We start from the raw sequence: 20,000 nt of genomic DNA on the forward strand, positions 1-20,000 counted from the left end.
TGTCTGTCTTTCTATCTGTCTGTCTCTCTACCTGTCTGTCTATCTACCTGTCTGTCTCTCTACCTGTCTGTCTCTACCTGTCTGTCTCTACCTGTCTGTCTCTACCTGTCTCTACCTGTCTGTCTCTACCTGTCTGTCTCTACCTGTCTGTCTCTACCTGTCTGTCTCTCTACCTGTCTGTCTCTCTACCTGTCTGTCTCTACCTGTCTGTCTCTCTACCTGTCTGTCTCTACCTGTCTGTCTCTCTACCTGTCTCTACCTGTCTGTCTCTACCTGTCTCTACCTGTCTGTCTCTCTACCTGTCTCTACCTGTCTGTCTCTACCTGTCTGTCTCTCTACCTGTCTGTCTCTCTACCTGTCTCTACCTGTCTGTCTCTACCTGTCTCTACCTGTCTCTACCTGTCTGTCTCTCTACCTGTCTGTCTCTACCTGTCTGTCTCTCTACCTGTCTCTACCTGTCTGTCTCTCTACCTGTCTGTCTCTACCTGTCTCTACCTGTCTGTCTCTCTACCTGTCTGTCTCTCAGGTGTGCTGGTAGCTGGTGCGTTTGGTAACTTCTGTACGGAGGCGACGGGTTTTTCTCGGCTGTTTCCAGGACTGAAGTCTCACCTGCTGATGTTGCCGTTCTGGTTCAGAGTGCCGCTGTTCAGAGATTACATCATGTGTGGAGGTACACACCTGTCTGTCTACCTGTCTGTCTACCTGTCTGTCTACCTGTATACTTCTCTAACAGTGACCTGGGAGAGAATAACATCAGTTGGTGTGTGAGCAGGATGCACCCACAGAATAAACAAGCGCTCCTCTTCTCGCTGTCAATCTACTGTTTCCATGTCCCATACGTACGGGGACCGACCCCCAGCGGGTCAGCTGACCTGGTTTACTCTTTAAGACACATCACCTGGTGACTCTGATTATCAACCTGTGGTTCTATAAGCGTGATGCAAACATCAGACGTGTGTGTGTCCACGCGTTTGACAGCATCGTTGTCTTTCTTACACAGACTGTTGAGAGCGTTGCTTTTCTGTCTGCTTGCGTAGCCTTTGTCTCCTCGCTGGAGGAAGCGGCGGCCATGAATCCCGCTGATCGCTACACTACCATGGCATAAATATGAATATGAAGCAGGTCACTGGTAGAAGTTCTAACAGAAATTCATTGGAAAGAATCTTTCAGTCTTGATGGTCAGTGATTAAAATCTTTTATGTTAAGTGATTTTCTGATATTCAAACTATCACTCATGAATGAAAACAGGACTGTTGGTGTTGTTGCCATAGCAACAGTGAGGTCTGAATCTCCTCAACAACGTAAACATTTTCAGCTGATGTGATGTCAGAGATGATGAGTAATAACTGTAATAACTATATATATTACAGTATAACTATGGTGTTTATTCTTGATGTTAACGTGACTCAGGTCACAGTCGTGTGTTTACAATCAGAAATGTTTCAACTGGTCACGCTGATGTTTGTTCAGACTGGAGACCGACATGGAACTTTACCAGAACGTTTGCGTAATGTCAGTCTGTGTGTCCGACTTTCTCAATCCGCTCTGAGTAAACAGTGTTACAGGTCAGAGCAGGAGGAGGCAGAATGCTGCTCTCTGATTGGCTGACTGAGCAGCTGCAGGGACATATGGGTTTCAGCTATTGATCAGCTTTAGTATTGATCCCAGAGTGATAGTTGAACTGCTGAGTGAGTTTGTGATGAAACAAGAAGATGTGAAATGAAAACAGATCACAGCTCTCTCATGTGTTTGTTGTCTTGTTTTCTCCTCAGAGTGTGACCTCTGCACTCTGTCAGATCTTTGACATGCAGGTTAAACGTGACTCTGGCAGAGCGTCTGTTCACCTGTGAAGGAAACATGTGACACCTGGTGGTCAAACTGAGGAACTGCAGGACAGTCTGGCTGCAGGCTCCGCTGTCAGGACAGGAAACAGAAACAAAACAAAACAAAACAAAACACAGCAAAAAGCACCAGAGAAAACGCTCCAGACCCTCGGCTGTCATGATGAATACATGCTGCTGTTTAACCTGATTTAATCAGTGATATATAGATTGATTGATTGATTGATTGATTGATATATATTCAGTAATTCTGCCGACGCAGTGATCTTATGAATTCTTTAAATGTAGCGAAATATACAGACTGGTTACACATTAAAGGAAAACCTGGCCCAGGTGTGCATGCTGGACCCCTACAGTAAAGGGGTCTGGTCCAGGTCTGGATGCTGGACCCCTACAGTGAGGGGGTCTGGGGGCTCTGTTAGGCTGGCATGGTTTAGGTCCACTTGTCCCCTTAGAGGGAAGAGTCACTGCTAATCAATACAATACATGAAACATGTCTGTCCTGATGGGAGTCGTCTCTTCCAGGATGAATCACATGTTACGACCTTCACAGTCACCTGATCTCAACCCAGCATCATCATCATCACAACACCACATGAGGAAGATCTTTATGAACCATGATCACCTGTCTGTCTGTCACCTGTCTGTCTTTTTCTCACCTGTCTGTCTGTCTGTCTGTCACCTGTCTGTCTGTCTGTCACCTGTCTGTCTGTCTGTCTGTCACCTGTCTGTCTGTCTGTCTGTCAGGTCTGGTGTCCAGCTGTAAGTCCAGTCTTTCGTACCTGGTCAGTCGTCCTGAAGGAGGAAACGTTGCTGTCGTCGCAGTGGGCGGAGCTCCAGAGGCTCTGGACGCTCGACCTGGAGCTTTAAAACTACAGGTACCCGATCCTGATCCTGATCCTGATCCTGATCTGATCTGATCTGATCTGGACTCAGTTCAGTTTCTGCAGGATTTCACTGAGTTTTTTTGTGATTATTGCAGCCAAAACAGTTTGATTCTGCAGCAGCTTTTCTCAGACAGTTTGTGATGTTTTATGTCTCTTTTAGCAGTAAAATTACAGGAACTGGGAAAAATTCCAAGCAAAGTAAAATAATGTGATTTATTTAAACTGGTACCAGTGAATAGTCGTATGTAACGACTTCCTGCAGATCACAGAAACAACCATATTTCAGCTGAACATGAGAACCATGAGGACTCAACGTTCTGTAAAACAGAAAATACTGTACTTGAGTTCCATTTATAACCTTTATTAAATAAACTTTCAGCTCAACATCAGCAGCAAATAAAATCATCAATAATGTTATTAAAATAAATCTAGTTGGATGTTTGAGGCAGATTATGTCTCCTGACTCACTGAATCAAACCTCATTTGGGAACATTTGGGAACAGTTTTACTCGTCTATGGCATCGTGTTTGTTGGCAGGTGAGATTTGTCGTCAGTTGCCGCCACACCAAACGCCACGATTGGTCCAAACCACAAACAGCTGCTGATTCAGATGTTTCAATAATTTAGTAAAACTGCAGATCTCACAAATATTCAGAGACTTCTTAAACCTGCGTTGATTATTGCGATGGACATCAGGGACTGAGGGACATCAGGGACAGCAGGGACATCAGGGACATTAGGGACATCAGGGACTGAGGGACATCAGGGACATCAGGGACATTAGGGACATCAGGGACTCAGGGACAGCAGGAACACCAGGGACTGTGGGACATCAGAGACATCAGGAACAGGGGGGACTGAGGGGACACCAGGGACTGAGGGATTCAGGGACAGCAGAGACTGAGGGATTCAGGGACAGCAGGGACATCAGGGACATCAGGGACACCAGGGACTGAGGGACTGAGGGACTCGGGGACAGCAGGGACCGAGGGGCATCAGGGACTGAGGGATCCAGGTTGATGTGGCGTTGTAGACGTGTTGTTGTGTGAAACTTCTGACTGTTTCTTAGGAGACGTGGTGCAACAGTCTGCAGTGAGGAAACTTCCTGCTCAGCAGAACTCTGACGTTGAGTCTGAACGTTTCCTAACTTCTTACGACATCTTCAGTGCAACCAGCTCGCTGCTCAAACTCAAACATTAAAACGTCGACACTTTCTGAGCTCTGATGAAAGTCACAGATTCATTTCAACATTTTCCTCTTTTTGAATCTCTCAGACGTTGTCGTCTCTTCAGGAAGCTCATTTCTGCCAATGTGATGAAAAAAAACATCCTGCAAGTCTTAATAATGAGAAACTTTCTCATAATAATGAGTTAGTGTCAGAACGCCTGTAGGTGACGTTCAGTCACTTTCAGATTATAATATAATATAATTACAATAATTCATGAACTGAAAACATAAACAGGAGGAAGATGAAATGATCACAGAATAAAAGCTCTTTATTTGATTTACAGTCCTGAATTTTGACTGAAGCATTTTCTTCTTCTTATCATTACTCAGTGAAGTGATTTTCAGTCTTGTTGCTGTTCCCGCCTGTTTGCCACCTGTTTGCCGCCTGTTTCCCTGTTTGCCGCCTGTTTGCTGCCTGTTTGCTGCCTGTTTCCCGCCTGTTTGCCACCTGTTTGCCACCTGTTTGCTGCCTGTTTCCCGCCTGTTTGCCTCCTGTTTCCCGCCTGTTTCCTGCCTGTTTGCTGCCTGTTTGCTGCCTGTTTCCCGCCTGTTTGCCACCTGTTTGCCACCTGTTTGCTGCCTGTTTCCCGCCTGTTTGCCTCCTGTTTCCCGCCTGTTTCCTGCCTGTTTGCCTCCTGTTTGCTGCCTGTTTGCCTCCTGTTTGCTGCCTGTTTGCCTCCTGTTTGCCTCCTGTTTCCCGCCTGTTTGCTGCCTGTTTGCTGCCTGTTTGCTGCCTGTTTGCCTCCTGTTTGCTGCCTGTTTCCCGCCTGTTTGCTGCCTGTTTGCTGCCTGTTTGCTGCCTGTTTCCCTCCTGTTTGCCTCCTGTTTCCCGCCTGTTTCCTGCCTGTTTGCTGCCTGTTTGCTGCCTGTTTGCCTCCTGTTTCCCGCCTGTTTCCCGCCTGTTTGCTGCCTGTTTGCTGCCTGTTTGCCTCCTGTTTGCTGCCTGTTTCCCGCCTGTTTGCTTCCTGTTTGCTGCCTGTTTGCTGCCTGTTTGCTGCCTGTTTGCCTCCTGTTTGCCTCCTGTTTCCCGCCTGTTTCCTGCCTGTTTCCCGCCTGTTTGCCTCCTGTTTCCTGCCTGTTTGCTGCCTGTTTGCTGCCTGTTTGCTGCCTGTTTCCCGCCTGTTTGTTGCCTGTTTCCTGCCTGTTTGCTGCCTGTTTCCCGCCTGTTTGTTGCCTGTTTCCCGCCTGTTTGCCTCCTGTTTCCCGCCTGTTTCCTGCCTGTTTGCTGCCTGTTTCCCGCCTGTTTGCCTCCTGTTTGCCACCTGTTTGCCACCTGTTTGCTGCCTGTTTCCCGCCTGTTTGCCTCCTGTTTCCCGCCTGTTTCCTGCCTGTTTGCTGCCTGTTTGCTGCCTGTTTGCCTCCTGTTTGCTGCCTGTTTCCCGCCTGTTTCCTGCCTGTTTGCCACCTGTTTGCTGCCTGTTTGCTGCCTGTTTGCCTCCTGTTTGCTGCCTGTTTGCTGCCTGTTTGCCACCTGTTTGCTGCCTGTTTGCTGCCTGTTTGCCTCCTGTTTGCTGCCTGTTTGCTGCCTGTTTGCCACCTGTTTGCTGCCTGTTTGCTGCCTGTTTGCTGCCTGTTTGCCACCTGTTTGCTGCCTGTTTGCTGCCTGTTTGCCTCCTGTTTGCTGCCTGTTTGCCTCCTGTTTCCCGCCTGTTTCCCGCCTGTTTGCTGCCTGTTTCCCGCCTGTTTGCCACCTGTTTGCTGCCTGTTTCCCGCCTGTTTCCCGCCTGTTTGCTGCCTGTTTCCCGCCTGTTTGCTGCCTGTTTCCCGCCTGTTTGCTGCCTGTTTCCCGCCTGTTTGCCACCTGTTTGCTGCCTGTTTCCCGCCTGTTTGCTGCCTGTTTCCCGCCTGTTTGCTGCCTGTTTCCCGCCTGTTTGCCACCTGTTTGCTGCCTGTTTCCCGCCTGTTTCCCGCCTGTTTGCTGCCTGTTTCCCGCCTGTTTGCCACCTGTTTGCTGCCTGTTTCCCGCCTGTTTGCCTCCTGTTTCCCGCCTGTTTCCTGCCTGTTTGCTGCCTGTTTGCTGCCTGTTTGCCTCCTGTTTGCTGCCTGTTTGCCACCTGTTTGCTGCCTGTTTGCTGCCTGTTTGCCTCCTGTTTGCTGCCTGTTTGCCACCTGTTTGCTGCCTGTTTGCCACCTGTTTGCCACCTGTTTCCCGCCTGTTTCCCGCCTGTTTGCCTCCTGTTTGCTGCCTGTTTGCTGCCTGTTTGCCTCCTGTTTGCTGCCTGTTTGCCACCTGTTTGCCGCCTGTTTGCCGCCTGTTTCCCGCCTGTTTGCCGCCTGTTTGCCACCTGTTTCCCACCTGTTTGCCGCCTGTTTCCCGCCTGTTTGCCACCTGTTTGCCACCACTAATCTAAGATGACATCACAGGGCATCACTGAGTTTTGTTCATTTTTAAACAGCTTCAGATTTGTGAAACCTTTCTTCTGTTTGTGAAACCTGTAAAGAAAGGGGGCAGTTTTTTCCAGATCACATTAGACCAGGTCCAGTAATTAAAAGAAAAATTAGAGAAGTGATATTTTACTGGATAAAGATATTTTGTGATTCTATTTCAAAAGGTAAAAATAAACGTTTCTACCTTTGTTTTGTTGTACTCCGTCATTACCAACAAATAGAGAGACCTGGACGGTGCTGTGAACATCTAGCAGACAGTCGGTGAAATCTGAAATGTTTCACAGATCTGGAACTGTACTTTAAAGAGTCTCTAGAGTCTCCTTGGTAACCAGGTCCAGATCTGACAAGTGATCTGGACCCGGTCTGATGGGGCAGCAAACAGGCGGGAACAGCAATAAGACTGAAAATCACTTCACTATGAGTAATGAATGAGAACTATGTTCTCTTGGCTGGTTGATTGTTTTGGCGCCACAATATGAGCATCAAACAGGTGACAGATGATGTCATCACCCTACAGGAAGTCATGTGTGATGTCAGAAAATGTAGTTTGTGGTTTTCAGCCCAGTATTTCCTGTTTGGCTCCTGACAAAGACGTAAAGCTGAAACGTTTGAATCAACGCGATGCTGTTTGGACAAAGAAGAAGCTGATGACATCATCCATGGTCAGCAGGGTTCCCAACATCTGGTTCATGATCCCATAGGGGGCCATGATGGGACTGCAGGGCAGGAAATAGAAATATATATTTACAAAACACTGAAATAGTGAATAGTTTGAACTTTTAAAAGTGATCCGACCTGTGATGAACGCAGCAAATGAGAGCTGACGTGTTAATGTTGATCAGTTCAGCAAAATGCAAAGTGAAATAAAACGTTTCCTGTTTTAATCTCCAGTTTAAAGAATAAAAGTCTGAGGAGAAATCTGAATGTCATATAATATATATAATTTAATAGATATTTAGATATTTAATGTCTTTTTCATGTGGACAAAAACTGAACAAATAAGTTTCATTAACAGTTTGTTTGTTTTTCAGGTGCGAAACAGGAAGGGCTTCATCAAACTGGCGCTCAAACACGGGTGGGTGGAGCTTATGTGAGGGGCGGGACTGTGGGTGGAGCTTTGTGAGGGGCTGGACTGTGGGTGGAGCTATAAACACTGATCCCTGCGTGTGTGTGTGTGTGTGTGTGTGTGTGTGTGTGTGTGCGTGTGTGTGTGTGTGTGTGTGTGTGCGTGCGTGTGTGTGTGTGTGTGTGTGCAGAGCTCAGCTGGTTCCGGTCTTTTCTTTCGGAGAGAATGAGCTGTTTGATCAGATGGAGAACCCGACCGGTTCTCCTCTGAGGAGGCTGCAGGTCAGAGTCCACACCTCAGTTACATTTAATGTGTTACTGTTCCCTAGGCAGTTGCTAGTTGCCAACTAGCAACTGCCCAGCCACCGCCTAGCAACCTCCATGTAACATCTTAAACCTCACATAACTTTGCTCTAGCAACCACTGTGTAACACCTTAAACCCATGTTACTATTCCCTAGCAACCACCTAGCAACCGCCTAGCAACTGCCAAGTAACCTCCACGTAACATCTTAAACACCACATAACTTTGCCCCAGCAACCACCTAGCAACCGCCAAGCAACCGCCTAGCAACTGCCTAGCAACTGCCTAGTAACCTCCACGTAACATCTTAAACACCACAAAACCCATGTAACTATTCCCTAGTAACCATAATGTAACAACTAAAACCTACGTTACTATTCCCTAGCAACCATCATGTAACATCTAAAACCCATGTAACTATTCCCTAGCAACCACCAAGCAACCGCCTAGCAACTGCCAAGGAACCTCCACGTAACATCTTAAACACCACATAACTTTGCCCCAGCAACCACCTAGCAACCGCCTAGCAACTGCCTAGTAACCTCCACGTAACATCTTAAACACCACAAAACCCATGTAACTATTCCCTAGTAACCATAATGTAACAACTAAAACCCACGTTACTATTCCCTAGCAACCATCATGTTACATCTAAAACCCATGTAACTATTCCCTAGCAACCACCAAGCAACCGCCTAGCAACTGCCAAGTAACCTCCACGTAACATCTTACACACCACATAACTTTGCCCCAGCAACCACCTAGCAACCGCCTAGCAACTGCCTAGCAACTGCCTAGTAACCTCCACGTAACATCTTAAACACCACAAAACCCATGTAACTATTCCCTAATAACAATAATGTAACAACTAAAACCCATGTAACTATTCCCTAATAACCATAATGTAACAACTAAAACCCATGTAACTATTCCCTAATAACCATAATGTAACAACTAAAACCCATGTAACTATTCCCTAGCAACCACCTTTCCCTCAGAGTATTGAACGTTTTGTTGTTGTTGGTCATCAGTTTGTTTATATGCAGCTCTACTGCTGTCTGTCAGATTACATGTTAGCCTGTTAGCTTGTGGCTAATGGTTCCTCTTTATGTTAATGAGAACTGTTAGCATGATGATGATCAGTTGCATTAGCATTGTATGATGTCAGCATGTTGCTCTGTGGAAACAGAACCGGCTGCAGAGCGTCATGGGAGTAGCGATTCCTCTGTTCCACGCCAGAGGAGTTTTCCAGTATAGCTTTGGACTGTTGCCGTACAGGAAGCCCATAAACACCATAGGTACAACTCATCACTAATCTAACGGTTTATCTAATGTTAGTCCAACACTGAGGCTAAGCAGACATCTGTCTCTCTCCGTCCTCAGTGGGGAAGCCGATCCCGGTCGTCCAGACTCCGAGTCCCAGCAATGAGGACATTGAGTCTCTGCATCAAGTTTACCTGCAGCACCTGAACGAGCTGTTCGAGCAGCACAAACACACCTACGGCCTGCAGGAGCACCAGCACCTCACATTCATATGACCTACGGATGACCTACAGATGACCTTCAGATGACCTACATATGACTTTCAGACGACCTGCAGATGACCTACAGATAACCTGCATATGACCTGCAAATGACCTGCAGATGACCTGCAAATGACCTACACAGGACCTACATATGACCTGCTGATGACCTTCAGATGACCTACATATGACCTGCAGATGACCTGCAGATGACCTTCAAATGACCTACATATGACCTTCAGATGACCTGCAGATTACCTGCAGATGACTGTCTGACCTTTGTCTCTGCTTGTAAAGACAAGTGTTTGTGTTCTTTTTCTGTGTAATAAAGTGACATTACATCATGATGATGATGATGATGTAACAGATGACTGGCAGGTCACGTGACTTCACTGTCTTATTAAATTAATCCATATGAGAAGATGCAGTTCATTGGAATCAATAACTAATCAGATATTTTCCTTCATCAGCCAGCTGATCAGAGTGTATTTAACCTGAAACATTATTGATTAACATCAGATTGATTGACAGCTGAACAGTTCAGTGTTTCATCCTCAGTTTACAGTTTCATATGTTGAGACGCTGCAAATTCGTCAATAAGTATTAAAAATACAAACATGAAGTTCTGCTTTAAATCAAAGTTCTCACTGTGAGGAATTTGTTTCTGGTGTTCTGAAGGTCATTATGTTTGTTGCTGTTCAGTCACAATCATCATCAATAAGTCTTTAAAGCAGGTAAAGATGTACCTAGAACTAACATTTACTAACATATACTGTATATATATTTATATAGGAACAGTAACATATGCCTTATATGTTTATATAGAAAGAGCAACATATACTGTTTCTATATTTATATAGAACCAGTAATATATGCTGTATATATATATATATATATATATATATATATATATACATATATATAAACATACATATGTTTATATGGAAACTAACACACTGTATATATATTTATATAGAAACAGTAACATATACTGTATATATATTTATATAGAAACAGCAACATGTACTGTATATATATTTATATAGAAACAGCAACATGTACTGTATATATATTTATATAGAAACAGCAACATGTACTGTATATATTTATATATAGAAACAGTAACATATACTATATATTTATTTATATAGAAACAGTAATATATGCTGTATATATATGTTTATATGGAAACTAACACACTGTATATATTTATATAGAAACAGTAATATTTATTGTATATATTTCTATATAGAAACAACATATACTGTATATATATTCATATAGAAACAGTAATATAAACATATACTGCATATATGTTTATATAGAGACAACATATACTGTATATATAAAAACAGTAATATTTATATTTAATATAATATTCATGTTAGTTCAATGTAGATACGTCAGTCAGTCAGTTTATAAAAAACTTTATTGACAAAACTTTTATATCAACAGCATGTTGACTAAATATAAACAAATGTGAGTGAGTCCGTCCTCACTGCGCAGGCGCGTCCCATTAGGGCACGCACGGACGCACGCGCTTTGCTCGGTGCGGGCTCGTTCCATGGGCTCGTTCACGCGTCGCTCGGACTGATGGGTGATCCGGATCAGACTGAGACCCGGACATGGTGAGGATGTTTACTGGCTGCTGATTGGCTGCTGTGCGGAGCCGCGTGCGCTGCGTGCTGAGAGGATGATGGAGAGGAAGAGGAGGAGAGAGCGCTGACATTTGTTTAAAGAAGAAGAAGAAGAGCTCTGACAGTCTGTTTAAAGAAGAAGGAGAAGAAGAGTGTGAGGAGGAAGCAGTCTGAAGAAGAAGAAGAAGAAACTCTGGATGTTTGAACTGACAGGAGTAACAATTAAAAGCAGACAACCGAAGAAGAAGTCGGAGAAACTTTTCTTAAAGTCTGCGCGCGCTCCCGCTGCCTGCGGCTGCTGACGGGCAGGGACGCGCATGCGCACAGAGCTGGGTGTGTTGCTACATATAATGGATCAGTTGTGTCAGATGGCTCGGCGGTGACGTCACTGGAGCGGTGGGAGCGCGCGCTGTTGTGAACGTGAGTGTTTGTTTACTAAAGTGACGTCAGAGGTCATGATTTATGAGTAAAGCTGTGTTGTGTTTGTTTATGATCAATACAAAACAAACATGCTGATCAGCTGATCACCAAACATCACAAACAAACATGTTTCTCTGCTTGTTGTTCAGTTTATGTTTATTGATTAAATATTAATAAAAGCAGATCAAAGGAAGAAGTTTAGACAAACATTCACTTAATATAACACACAACACTATTATGACTATTTTTTTTCTTCTTCTTCTTCTTCTTCTTCTTATTATTATTAATATTGTTGTTATTATTATTATTATTATTATTATTAATATATATCTACATGCTTTAAGTTACTTACCGTCCTCTGGTTTCATGTTGTAATCAGGGGTCGAGATGGCTGAAAGGAAGAAAAAGAAAAATATATGAATGTTTTTTAGCTTTTAACTGGATAATTTAGCATCTCAGTTGAAATGATTCTAATCTGACAGCACAAACACATCAGTACTTATTTAAGTTCATCAAACTGACGACTTGACAGAGTGAATTGAGTCAGTTGAGTTAGTTGAGTCAGTTGAGCGAGTTGAGCTAGTTGAGTCAGTAGAGCGAGTTGAGCTAGTTGAGTCAGTAGAGCTAGTTGAGCTAGTTGAGTCAGTAGAGCGAGTTGAGCTAGTTGAGTCAGTAGAGCTAGTTGAGTTAGTTGAGTTTGTTGAGCTAGTTAAGTCAGTTGAGTTAGTTAGTGTTGAGTTAGTTGCGTTAGTTGAGCTAGTTGAGTTTGTTGAGTTAGTTGAGTCAGTTAAGTTTGTTGAGTCTGTTGTGTTAGTTGAGTTTGTTGAGTTAGTTGAATTAGTTGAGTTTGTTGAGCTAGTTGAGTTAGTTGAGTCAGTTAAGTTTGTTGAGTCTGTTGTGTTAGTTGAGTCTGTTGAGCTAGTTGAGTTTGTTGAGTTTGTTGAGTTAGTTGAGTTAGTTGAGTCAGTTAAGTTTGTTGAGTCTGTTGTGTTAGTTGAGTTTGTTGAGTTAGTTGAATTAGTTGAGTTTGTTGAGCTAGCTGAGTTTGAGTTTGTTGAGTTTGTTGCGTTAGTTGAGCTAGTTGAGTTTGAGTTTGTTGAGCTAGTTAAGCTAGTTGAGTTTGTTGAGTTAGTTGAGCTAGTTGAACTAGTTGAGTTCGTTGAGTTAGTAGAGTTTGTTGTGTTAGTTGAGTTTGTTGAGTAAATTGAGTTTGTTGAGCTAGTTGAGTTTGTTGAGTTAGTTGAGTCTGTTGAGTCAGTTAAGTTTGTTGAGTCTGTTGAGTCACTTGAGTTAGTGTTGTGTTAGTTGAGTTAGTTGAGTTAGTAGAGTTTGTTGAGTCTGTTGAGTTAGTTGAGTTTGTTGAGTTAGTTGAGCTAGTTGAGTTAGTTGAGCTAGTTGAGTTAGTTGAGTTTGTTGAGTCTGTTGAGTTAGTTGAGCTAGTTGAGTTTGTTGAGTTAGTTGAGCTAGTTGAGTTAGTTGAGTCAGTTGCCTTCAACTGTGTGGTTTCTACAGTCCTGCTCAGGTCTGTGATCGGCTGGTGTAAAGTTGTGTTTCTCTGCAGAACAGATCTGCTGCTGGTCCACAGGTTTCAGGTTTAAACCAGCTCAACAGGGAAACACTGTCCGAGGAAACACAAGTAGAAACACTGAGAATAGAAACACTGAGTAGAAACACTGAGAGTAGAAACAGAGAGTAGAAACACTGAGAATAGAAATACTGAGAGTAGAAACACTGAGAGTAGAAACACTGAGAATAGAAATACTGAGAGTAGAAACACTGGGAGTAGAAACACTGAGAATAGAAACACTGAGAGTAGAAACACTGAGAATAGAAACACTGAGTAGAAACACTGAGAATAGAAAGACTGAGTAGAAACACTGAGAGTAGAAACACTGAGTAGAAACACTGAGTAGAAACACTGAGTAGAAACACTGAGAGTAGAAACACTGAGTAGAAACACTGAGAGTAGAAACACTGAGAGTAGAAACACTGAGAATAGAAACACTGAGAGTAGAAACACTGAGAATAGAAACACTGAGAGTAGAAACAGAGAGTAGAAACACTGAGAATAGAAACACTGAGAGTAGAAACAGAGAGTAGAAACACTGAGAATAGAAATACTGAGAGTAGAAACACTGAGAGTAGAAACACTGAGAATAGAAATACTGAGAGTAGAAACACTGGGAGTAGAAACACTGAGAATAGAAACACTGAGAGTAGAAACACTGAGAATAGAAACACTGAGTAGAAACACTGAGAATAGAAAGACTGAGTAGAAACACTGAGAGTAGAAACACTGAGTAGAAACACTGAGTAGAAACACTGAGTAGAAACACTGAGAGTAGAAACACTGAGTAGAAACACTGAGAGTAGAAACACTGAGAGTAGAAACACTGAGAATAGAAACACTGAGAGTAGAAACACTGAGAATAGAAACACTGAGAGTAGAAACACTGAGAATAGAAATACTGAGTAGAAACACTGAGAATAGAAACACTGAGAGTAGAAACACTGAGTAGAAACACTGAGAGTAGAAACACTGAGAGTAGAAACACTGAGAATAGAAACACTGAGAGTAGAAACACTGAGAATAGAAACACTGAGAGTAGAAACACTGAGAATAGAAACACTGAGAGTAGAAACACTGAGAGTAGAAACACTGAGAATAGAAACACTGAGAGTAGAAACACTGAGAATAGAAACACTGAGTAGAAACACTGAGAGTAGAAACACTGAGAATAGAAACACTGAGAGTAGAAACACTGAGAGTAGAAACACTGAGAATAGAAACACTGAGTAGAAACACTGAGAGTAGAAACACTGAGAATAGAAACACTGAGTAGAAACACTGACAGTAGAAACACTGAGTAGAAACAGTGAGAGTAGAAACACTGAGAATAGAAACAAGTCAAAGTCGAGCATCAGTAATGTCGGGCAGTAAAAGTACAGACTGACTCTGATTATGGTTTCAACAGTTCAACAGTAATCCTGCAGAACCTGTACTGACACACGCACACACTCACGCACACACTCACGCACACACACTGACTCACACACACACTGACTCACACACACACTGACTCACACACACACTGACTCACACAAACACACACTCATGTTAATCCAGGTTGTGCAACAGGCTGAAGCAACCGGCAGCAGAACAGACTGAGTCAGAGGAAACAGAAAACACAGAAGAAGAAAGTGAGTTTCAGACGAAAGCCGAGGGGCGAGAGACACTGAGCACGACAACAGCAGAGAGAGACAGAGAGATAGACAGGCTGTGTGTGTGTGTGAGACAGACTGTGTGTATGTGTGTGTGTGTGTGTGTGTGTGTGTGTGTGTGTGTGTGTGTGTGTGGTGAGACAGACTGTGTGTGTGTGTGTGTGTGTGTGTGTGTGTGTGTGTGTGTGTGTGGTGAGACAGGCTGTGTGTGTGTGTGTGTGTGTGTGTGGTGAGACAGGCTGTGTGTGTGTGGTGAGACAGGCTGTGTGTGTGTGTGTGTGTGTGTGTGGTGAGACAGGCTGTGTGTGAGTGTGTGGTGAGACAGGCTGTGTGTGTGTGTGTGGTGAGACAGGCTGTGTGTGATTGTGTGGTGAGACAGGCTGTGTGTGTTTGTGTGTGTGTGTGTGTGGTGAGACAGGCTGTGTGTGAGTTTGTGTGGTGAGACAGGCTGTGTGTGAGTTTGTGTGGTTAGACAGGCTGTGTGTGTGTGTGTGTGTGTGTGTGTGTGTGTGCGTGTGTGGTGAGACAGGTTGTGTGTGTGTGTGTGTGTGTGTGTGTGTGTGTGTGTGGTGAGACAGGTTGTGTGTGTGTGTGTGTGTGTGGTGAGACAGGCTGTGTGTGTGTGTGTGTGTGTGTGTGTGTGTGTGTGTGTGTGTGTGGTGAGACAGGTTGTGTGTGTGTGTGTGTGTGTGTGTGTGGTGAGACAGGTTGTGTGTGTGTGTGTGTGTGTGTGGTGAGACAGGCTGTGTGTGTGTGTGTGTGTGTGGTGAGACAGGCTGTGTGTGTGTGTGTGTGTGTGTGTGTGTGTGTGGTGAGACAGGTTGTGTGTGTGTGTGTGTGTGTGTGGTGAGACAGGTTGTGTGTGTGTGTGTGTGTGTGTGTGTGGTGAGACAGGCTGTGTGTGTGTGGTGAGACAGGCTGTGTGTGTGTGTGTGTGTGTGTGTGGTGAGACAGGCTGTGTGTGAGTGTGTGGTGAGACAGGCTGTGTGTGTGTGTGTGGTGAGACAGGCTGTGTGTGATTGTGTGGTGAGACAGGCTGTGTGTGTTTGTGTGTGTGTGTGTGTGGTGAGACAGGCTGTGTGTGAGTTTGTGTGGTGAGACAGGCTGTGTGTGAGTTTGTGTGGTTAGACAGGCTGTGTGTGTGTGTGTGTGTGTGTGTGTGTGTGTGCGTGTGTGGTGAGACAGGTTGTGTGTGTGTGTGTGTGTGTGTGTGTGTGTGTGTGTGTGGTGAGACAGGTTGTGTGTGTGTGTGTGTGTGTGGTGAGACAGGCTGTGTGTGTGTGTGTGTGTGTGTGTGTGTGTGTGTGTGTGTGTGGTGAGACAGGTTGTGTGTGTGTGTGTGTGTGTGTGTGTGGTGAGACAGGTTGTGTGTGTGTGTGTGTGTGTGTGGTGAGACAGGCTGTGTGTGTGTGTGTGTGTGTGGTGAGACAGGCTGTGTGTGTGTGTGTGTGTGTGTGGTGAGACAGGTTGTGTGTGTGTGTGTGTGTGTGTGGTGAGACAGGCTGTGTGTGTGTGTGTGTGTGTGGTGAGACAGGCTGTGTGTGTGTGTGTGTGTGTGTGTGTGTGTGGTGAGACAGGTTGTGTGTGTGTGTGTGTGTGTGTGGTGAGACAGGTTGTGTGTGTGTGTGTCTACTGTCTTTGTTTACATACACTGTGAGGACTTGCCTCTTGTTTGTGGACAAACAGCAGCTGAACCAGTAAGTGTCCCTTACCTTAGGGGTCAGGTGATGTCAGGTGATGTCAGGTGATGTCAGGTGATGTCAGATGAGGTCAGGTGAGGTCAGGTGAGGTCAGGTGATGTCAAGTGATGTCAGGTGATGTCAGATGAGGTCAGGTGAGGTCAGGTGATGTCAGGTGATGTCAGGTGAGGTCAGGTGATGTCAGGTGAGGTCAGGTGATGTCAGGTGAGGTCAGGTGAGGTCAGGTGATGTCAGGTGATGTCAGGTGAGGTCAGGTGATGTCAGGTGAGGTCAGGTGATGTCAGGTGAGGTCAGGTGAGGTCAGGTGATGTCAGGTGATGTCAAGTGATGTCAAGTGATGTCAGGTGAGGTCAGGTGAGGTCAGGTGATGTCAGGTGAGGTCAGGTGATGTCAGGTGAGGTCAGGTGAGGTCAGGTGATGTCAGGTGATGTCAGGTGATGTCAGGTGAGGTCAGGTGATGTCAGGTGAGGTCAGGTGATGTCAGGTGATGTCAGGTGAGGTCAGGTGATGTCAGGTGATGTCAAGTGATGTCAGGTGAGGTCAGGTGATGTCAGGTGATGTCAAGTGATGTCAGGTGAGGTCAGGTGAGGTCAGGTGATGTCAGGTGATGTCAAGTGATGTCAAGTGATGTCAGGTGAGGTCAGGTGATGTCAGGTGATGTCAAGTGATGTCAGGTGAGGTCAGGTGATGTCAAGTGATGTCAAGTGATGTCAGGTGAGGTCAGGTGATGTCAGGTGATGTCAAGTGATGTCAAGTGATGTCAGGTGAGGTCAGGTGATGTCAGGTGAGGTCAGGTGATGTCAAGTGATGTCAGGTGAGGTCAGCTGAGGTATTTTGTGATGATTTCCTGAGTTTACCTGCAATAACATTCTTGTTCCTACACTGTTCACTGTTTAATTTCACCAGACTTCTATAGAAAAAAATGCCATCAAAGCTCACATGTATGAAGATACATCAGCGAAGTATTCTGATCTAATGACATTAAAACCTGGTTTACAAATGGTGGTGGAAAGTAACTAAGTACATTTACTCAAGTACTGTACTTCAGTACAGTTTTGAGGTACTTGTACTTTACTTGAGTATTTCCATGTGATGCTACTTTCTACATTTCAGAGGGAAATATTGTACTTTCTACTCCACTACATTTATTTGACAGCTTTAGTTACTTTTCAGATGAAGATTTGACACAATGGATAATATAACAAGCTTTTAAAATACAACACATTGTTAAAGATGAAACCAGTGGTTTCCAACCTTTTTGTCTTTTGACGTCTTACAAAAAGCAGTGTGTAGTCGGGGTCACATTTCACATGTCTATGAGTTGTTAACAGCTCCACCAAATAGTGATTTTTCCCTCTAAACTTCTCACATGCTTTCATTTCAATAAATGTTCAAATGATCCAATATTTCAGCAAAAATCAAAGATTAGAGAAAAAGTCCAAAAACTGAAAACAGATTTGTGTATCAGAACTTTGTTTTTTCTTCTTTCCTCTCCCATTAATCATCTCACCACCCCTCAGATTTATCTGCTGACCCTTTGGAGGGGCCCCGACCCCTAGGTTGGGAACCACTGGACTAAACTAGCTAACTGTATATAAAGTAGTGTAAACTAGCTCCACCTCCAGCAGCTACAACAGTAACATGCTGCTCTATCACTGATGCTTCACTATTAATAATCTAATGATGTCATATATAATAATATATCAGTCAGAGGGAGTCACTGTGTGTGTGTGTGTGTGTGTGTGTGTGTGTGTGAAGATGAGCGGCGGCGGCAGCGGTGGTAAAAAGAGGAGTGGCTTCCAGATCACCAGTGTGACCTCAGACTTCAACAATCAAACTCCAGCCGGCCAGTCGGCTCCCAGCGTGTTCCTGAGCGTCCTCCAATCAGCAGCGGCCTCCTGCAGCCCTCAGGGCAGCTCCTCCCAGCCCACCACGCCCACCCTGAAGAGGAAATACATCTCCCAGGATGCCTCAGGGCAGGGGGCGGGGTCTACCTCCAGGTTCAGGGTGGTGCGGCTGGCGGTGGGTGGGGCTGGCAGCGGGGGGTGGGGCGAACCGTATCGCCGCGGGCGATGGACGTGCACGGACGTAACGGAGCGACAGCAAGGGGCGGGGTTCCGGCGGGTGATGGACAGCATGAGACATGCCCACTCGCTGGAGTCCCTGGAGATGATTGGCCGGGACAAAGACAGAGGTGGAGTCTATTCCCAAGACACCACCCACCTGCTGACTCAGTCAGTCAGAGGCAGGGAGGGGGCGGGGCTCGTACTGCACAGCGGGCCGCCGTCCCCGACACACCAACAGCCAATCAACATCCGGCTCCTGGACCACAAAGAGCCAATGGGAGGGAAGGGTTTAGACTCCACCCCTCCACCTCCTTCGCCCCGTACGCGAAACATCCCTCCTCCTCTACGATTGGACGTTGATGCTGCGGGGCGGGTACGTGCACACAAACATTTAGTTTCTATTGGTCAGAAGAACAGAGGTCCTTCATCTTCAAGAGTTTCTATTGGTCAGAAGAACAGAAGTCGTTTAGCTTTAAGAGTTTGTATTGGTCAAAAGAACAGAAGTCATTCATCTTTAAGAGTTTCTATTGGTCAGAAGAACAGAAGTCGTTTAGCTTTAAGAGCTTCTATTGGTCAGAAGAACAGAAGTCCTTCAGCTGTAAGAGTTTCTATTGGTCAGAAGAACAGAAGTCGTTTAGCTTTAAGAGTTTCTATTGGTCAGAAGAACAGAAGTCATTCATCTTTAAGAGTTTCTATTGGTCAGAAGAACAGAAGTCGTTCAGCTTTAAGAGTTTCTATTGGTCAAAAGAACAGAAGTCATTCATCTTTAAGAGTTTCTATTGGTCAGAAGAACAGAAGTCATTCATCTTTAAGAGTTTCTATTGGTCAGAGAACAGAGGTCATTCATCTTTAAGAGTTTCTATTGGTCAGAAGAACAGAAGTCCTTTAGCTTTAAGAGTTTCTATTGGTCAGAAGAACAGAAGTCCTTCATCTTTAAGAGTTTCTATCGGTCAAAAGAACAGAAGTCGTTTAGCTTTAAGAGCTTCTATTGGTCAAAAGAACAGAAGTCCTTCAGCTGTAAGAGTTTCTATTGGTCAGAAGAACAGAAGTCGTTCAGCTGTAAGAGTTTCTATTGGTCAGAAGAACAGAAGTCCTTCAGCTGTAAGAGTTTCTATTGGTCAGAAGAACAGAAGTCGTTCAGCTGTAAGAGTTTCTATTGGTCAGAAGAACAGAAGTCGTTCAGCTGTAAGAGTTTCTATTGGTCAGAAGAACAGAAGTCGTTTAGCTTTAAGAGTTTCTATTGGTCAGAAGAACAGAGGTCATTCATCTTTAAGAGTTTCTATTGGTCAGAAGAACAGAAGTCGTTTAGCTTTAAGAGCTTCTATTGGTCAAAAGAACAGAAGTCCTTCAGCTGTAAGAGTTTCTATTGGTCAGAAGAACAGAAGTCGTTCAGCTGTAAGAGTTTCTATTGGTCAGAAGAACAGAAGTCGTTTAGCTTTAAGAGCTTCTATTGGTCAAAAGAACAGAAGTCCTTCAGCTGTAAGAGTTTCTATTGGTCAGAAGAACAGAAGTCGTTAAGTTGTAAGAGTTTCTATTGGTCAGAAGAACAGAAGTCATTCATCTTTAAGAGTTTCTATTGGTCAAAAGAACAGAAGTCCTTCAGCTGTAAGAGTTTCTATTGGTCAGAAGAACAGAAGTCGTTAAGTTGTAAGAGTTTCTATTGGTCAGAAGAACAGAAGTCGTTAAGTTGTAAGAGTTTCTATTGGTCAGAAGAACAGAAG

General features: G+C 44.5%; 2 protein-coding genes across 2 annotated transcripts in view; both read left to right on the forward strand.

Annotated features, from left to right (window-relative positions):
• The window catches only part of mogat3a (monoacylglycerol O-acyltransferase 3a), a 15,799-nt gene extending 6,196 nt beyond the window's left edge, over positions 1–9,603 (forward strand). The window contains exons 4-9 of the mRNA XM_044340828.1: positions 527–670; positions 2,589–2,719; positions 7,375–7,418; positions 7,600–7,690; positions 8,901–9,009; positions 9,095–9,603. Of these exons, the coding sequence (XP_044196763.1) occupies positions 527–670; positions 2,589–2,719; positions 7,375–7,418; positions 7,600–7,690; positions 8,901–9,009; positions 9,095–9,249 (674 nt within the window). The 3' untranslated portion in view covers positions 9,250–9,603. The remainder of the gene's footprint in view (positions 1–526; positions 671–2,588; positions 2,720–7,374; positions 7,419–7,599; positions 7,691–8,900; positions 9,010–9,094) is intronic.
• Positions 9,604–10,730: 1,127 nt separating this feature from the next.
• Positions 10,731–20,000, forward strand: part of zgc:153012 (uncharacterized protein LOC777626 homolog) — a 16,321-nt gene continuing 7,051 nt past the window's right edge. Inside the window, exons 1-2 of the mRNA XM_044340827.1 lie at positions 10,731–11,291; positions 17,972–18,652. Coding sequence (XP_044196762.1) covers positions 17,972–18,652 — 681 coding nt within the window. The 5' untranslated portion in view covers positions 10,731–11,291. The remainder of the gene's footprint in view (positions 11,292–17,971; positions 18,653–20,000) is intronic.

The sequence above is a fragment of the Thunnus albacares genome, chromosome 22 (assembly GCF_914725855.1).
Source record: "Thunnus albacares chromosome 22, fThuAlb1.1, whole genome shotgun sequence".
NCBI classification, from domain to species: Eukaryota; Metazoa; Chordata; class Actinopteri; order Scombriformes; family Scombridae; genus Thunnus; species Thunnus albacares.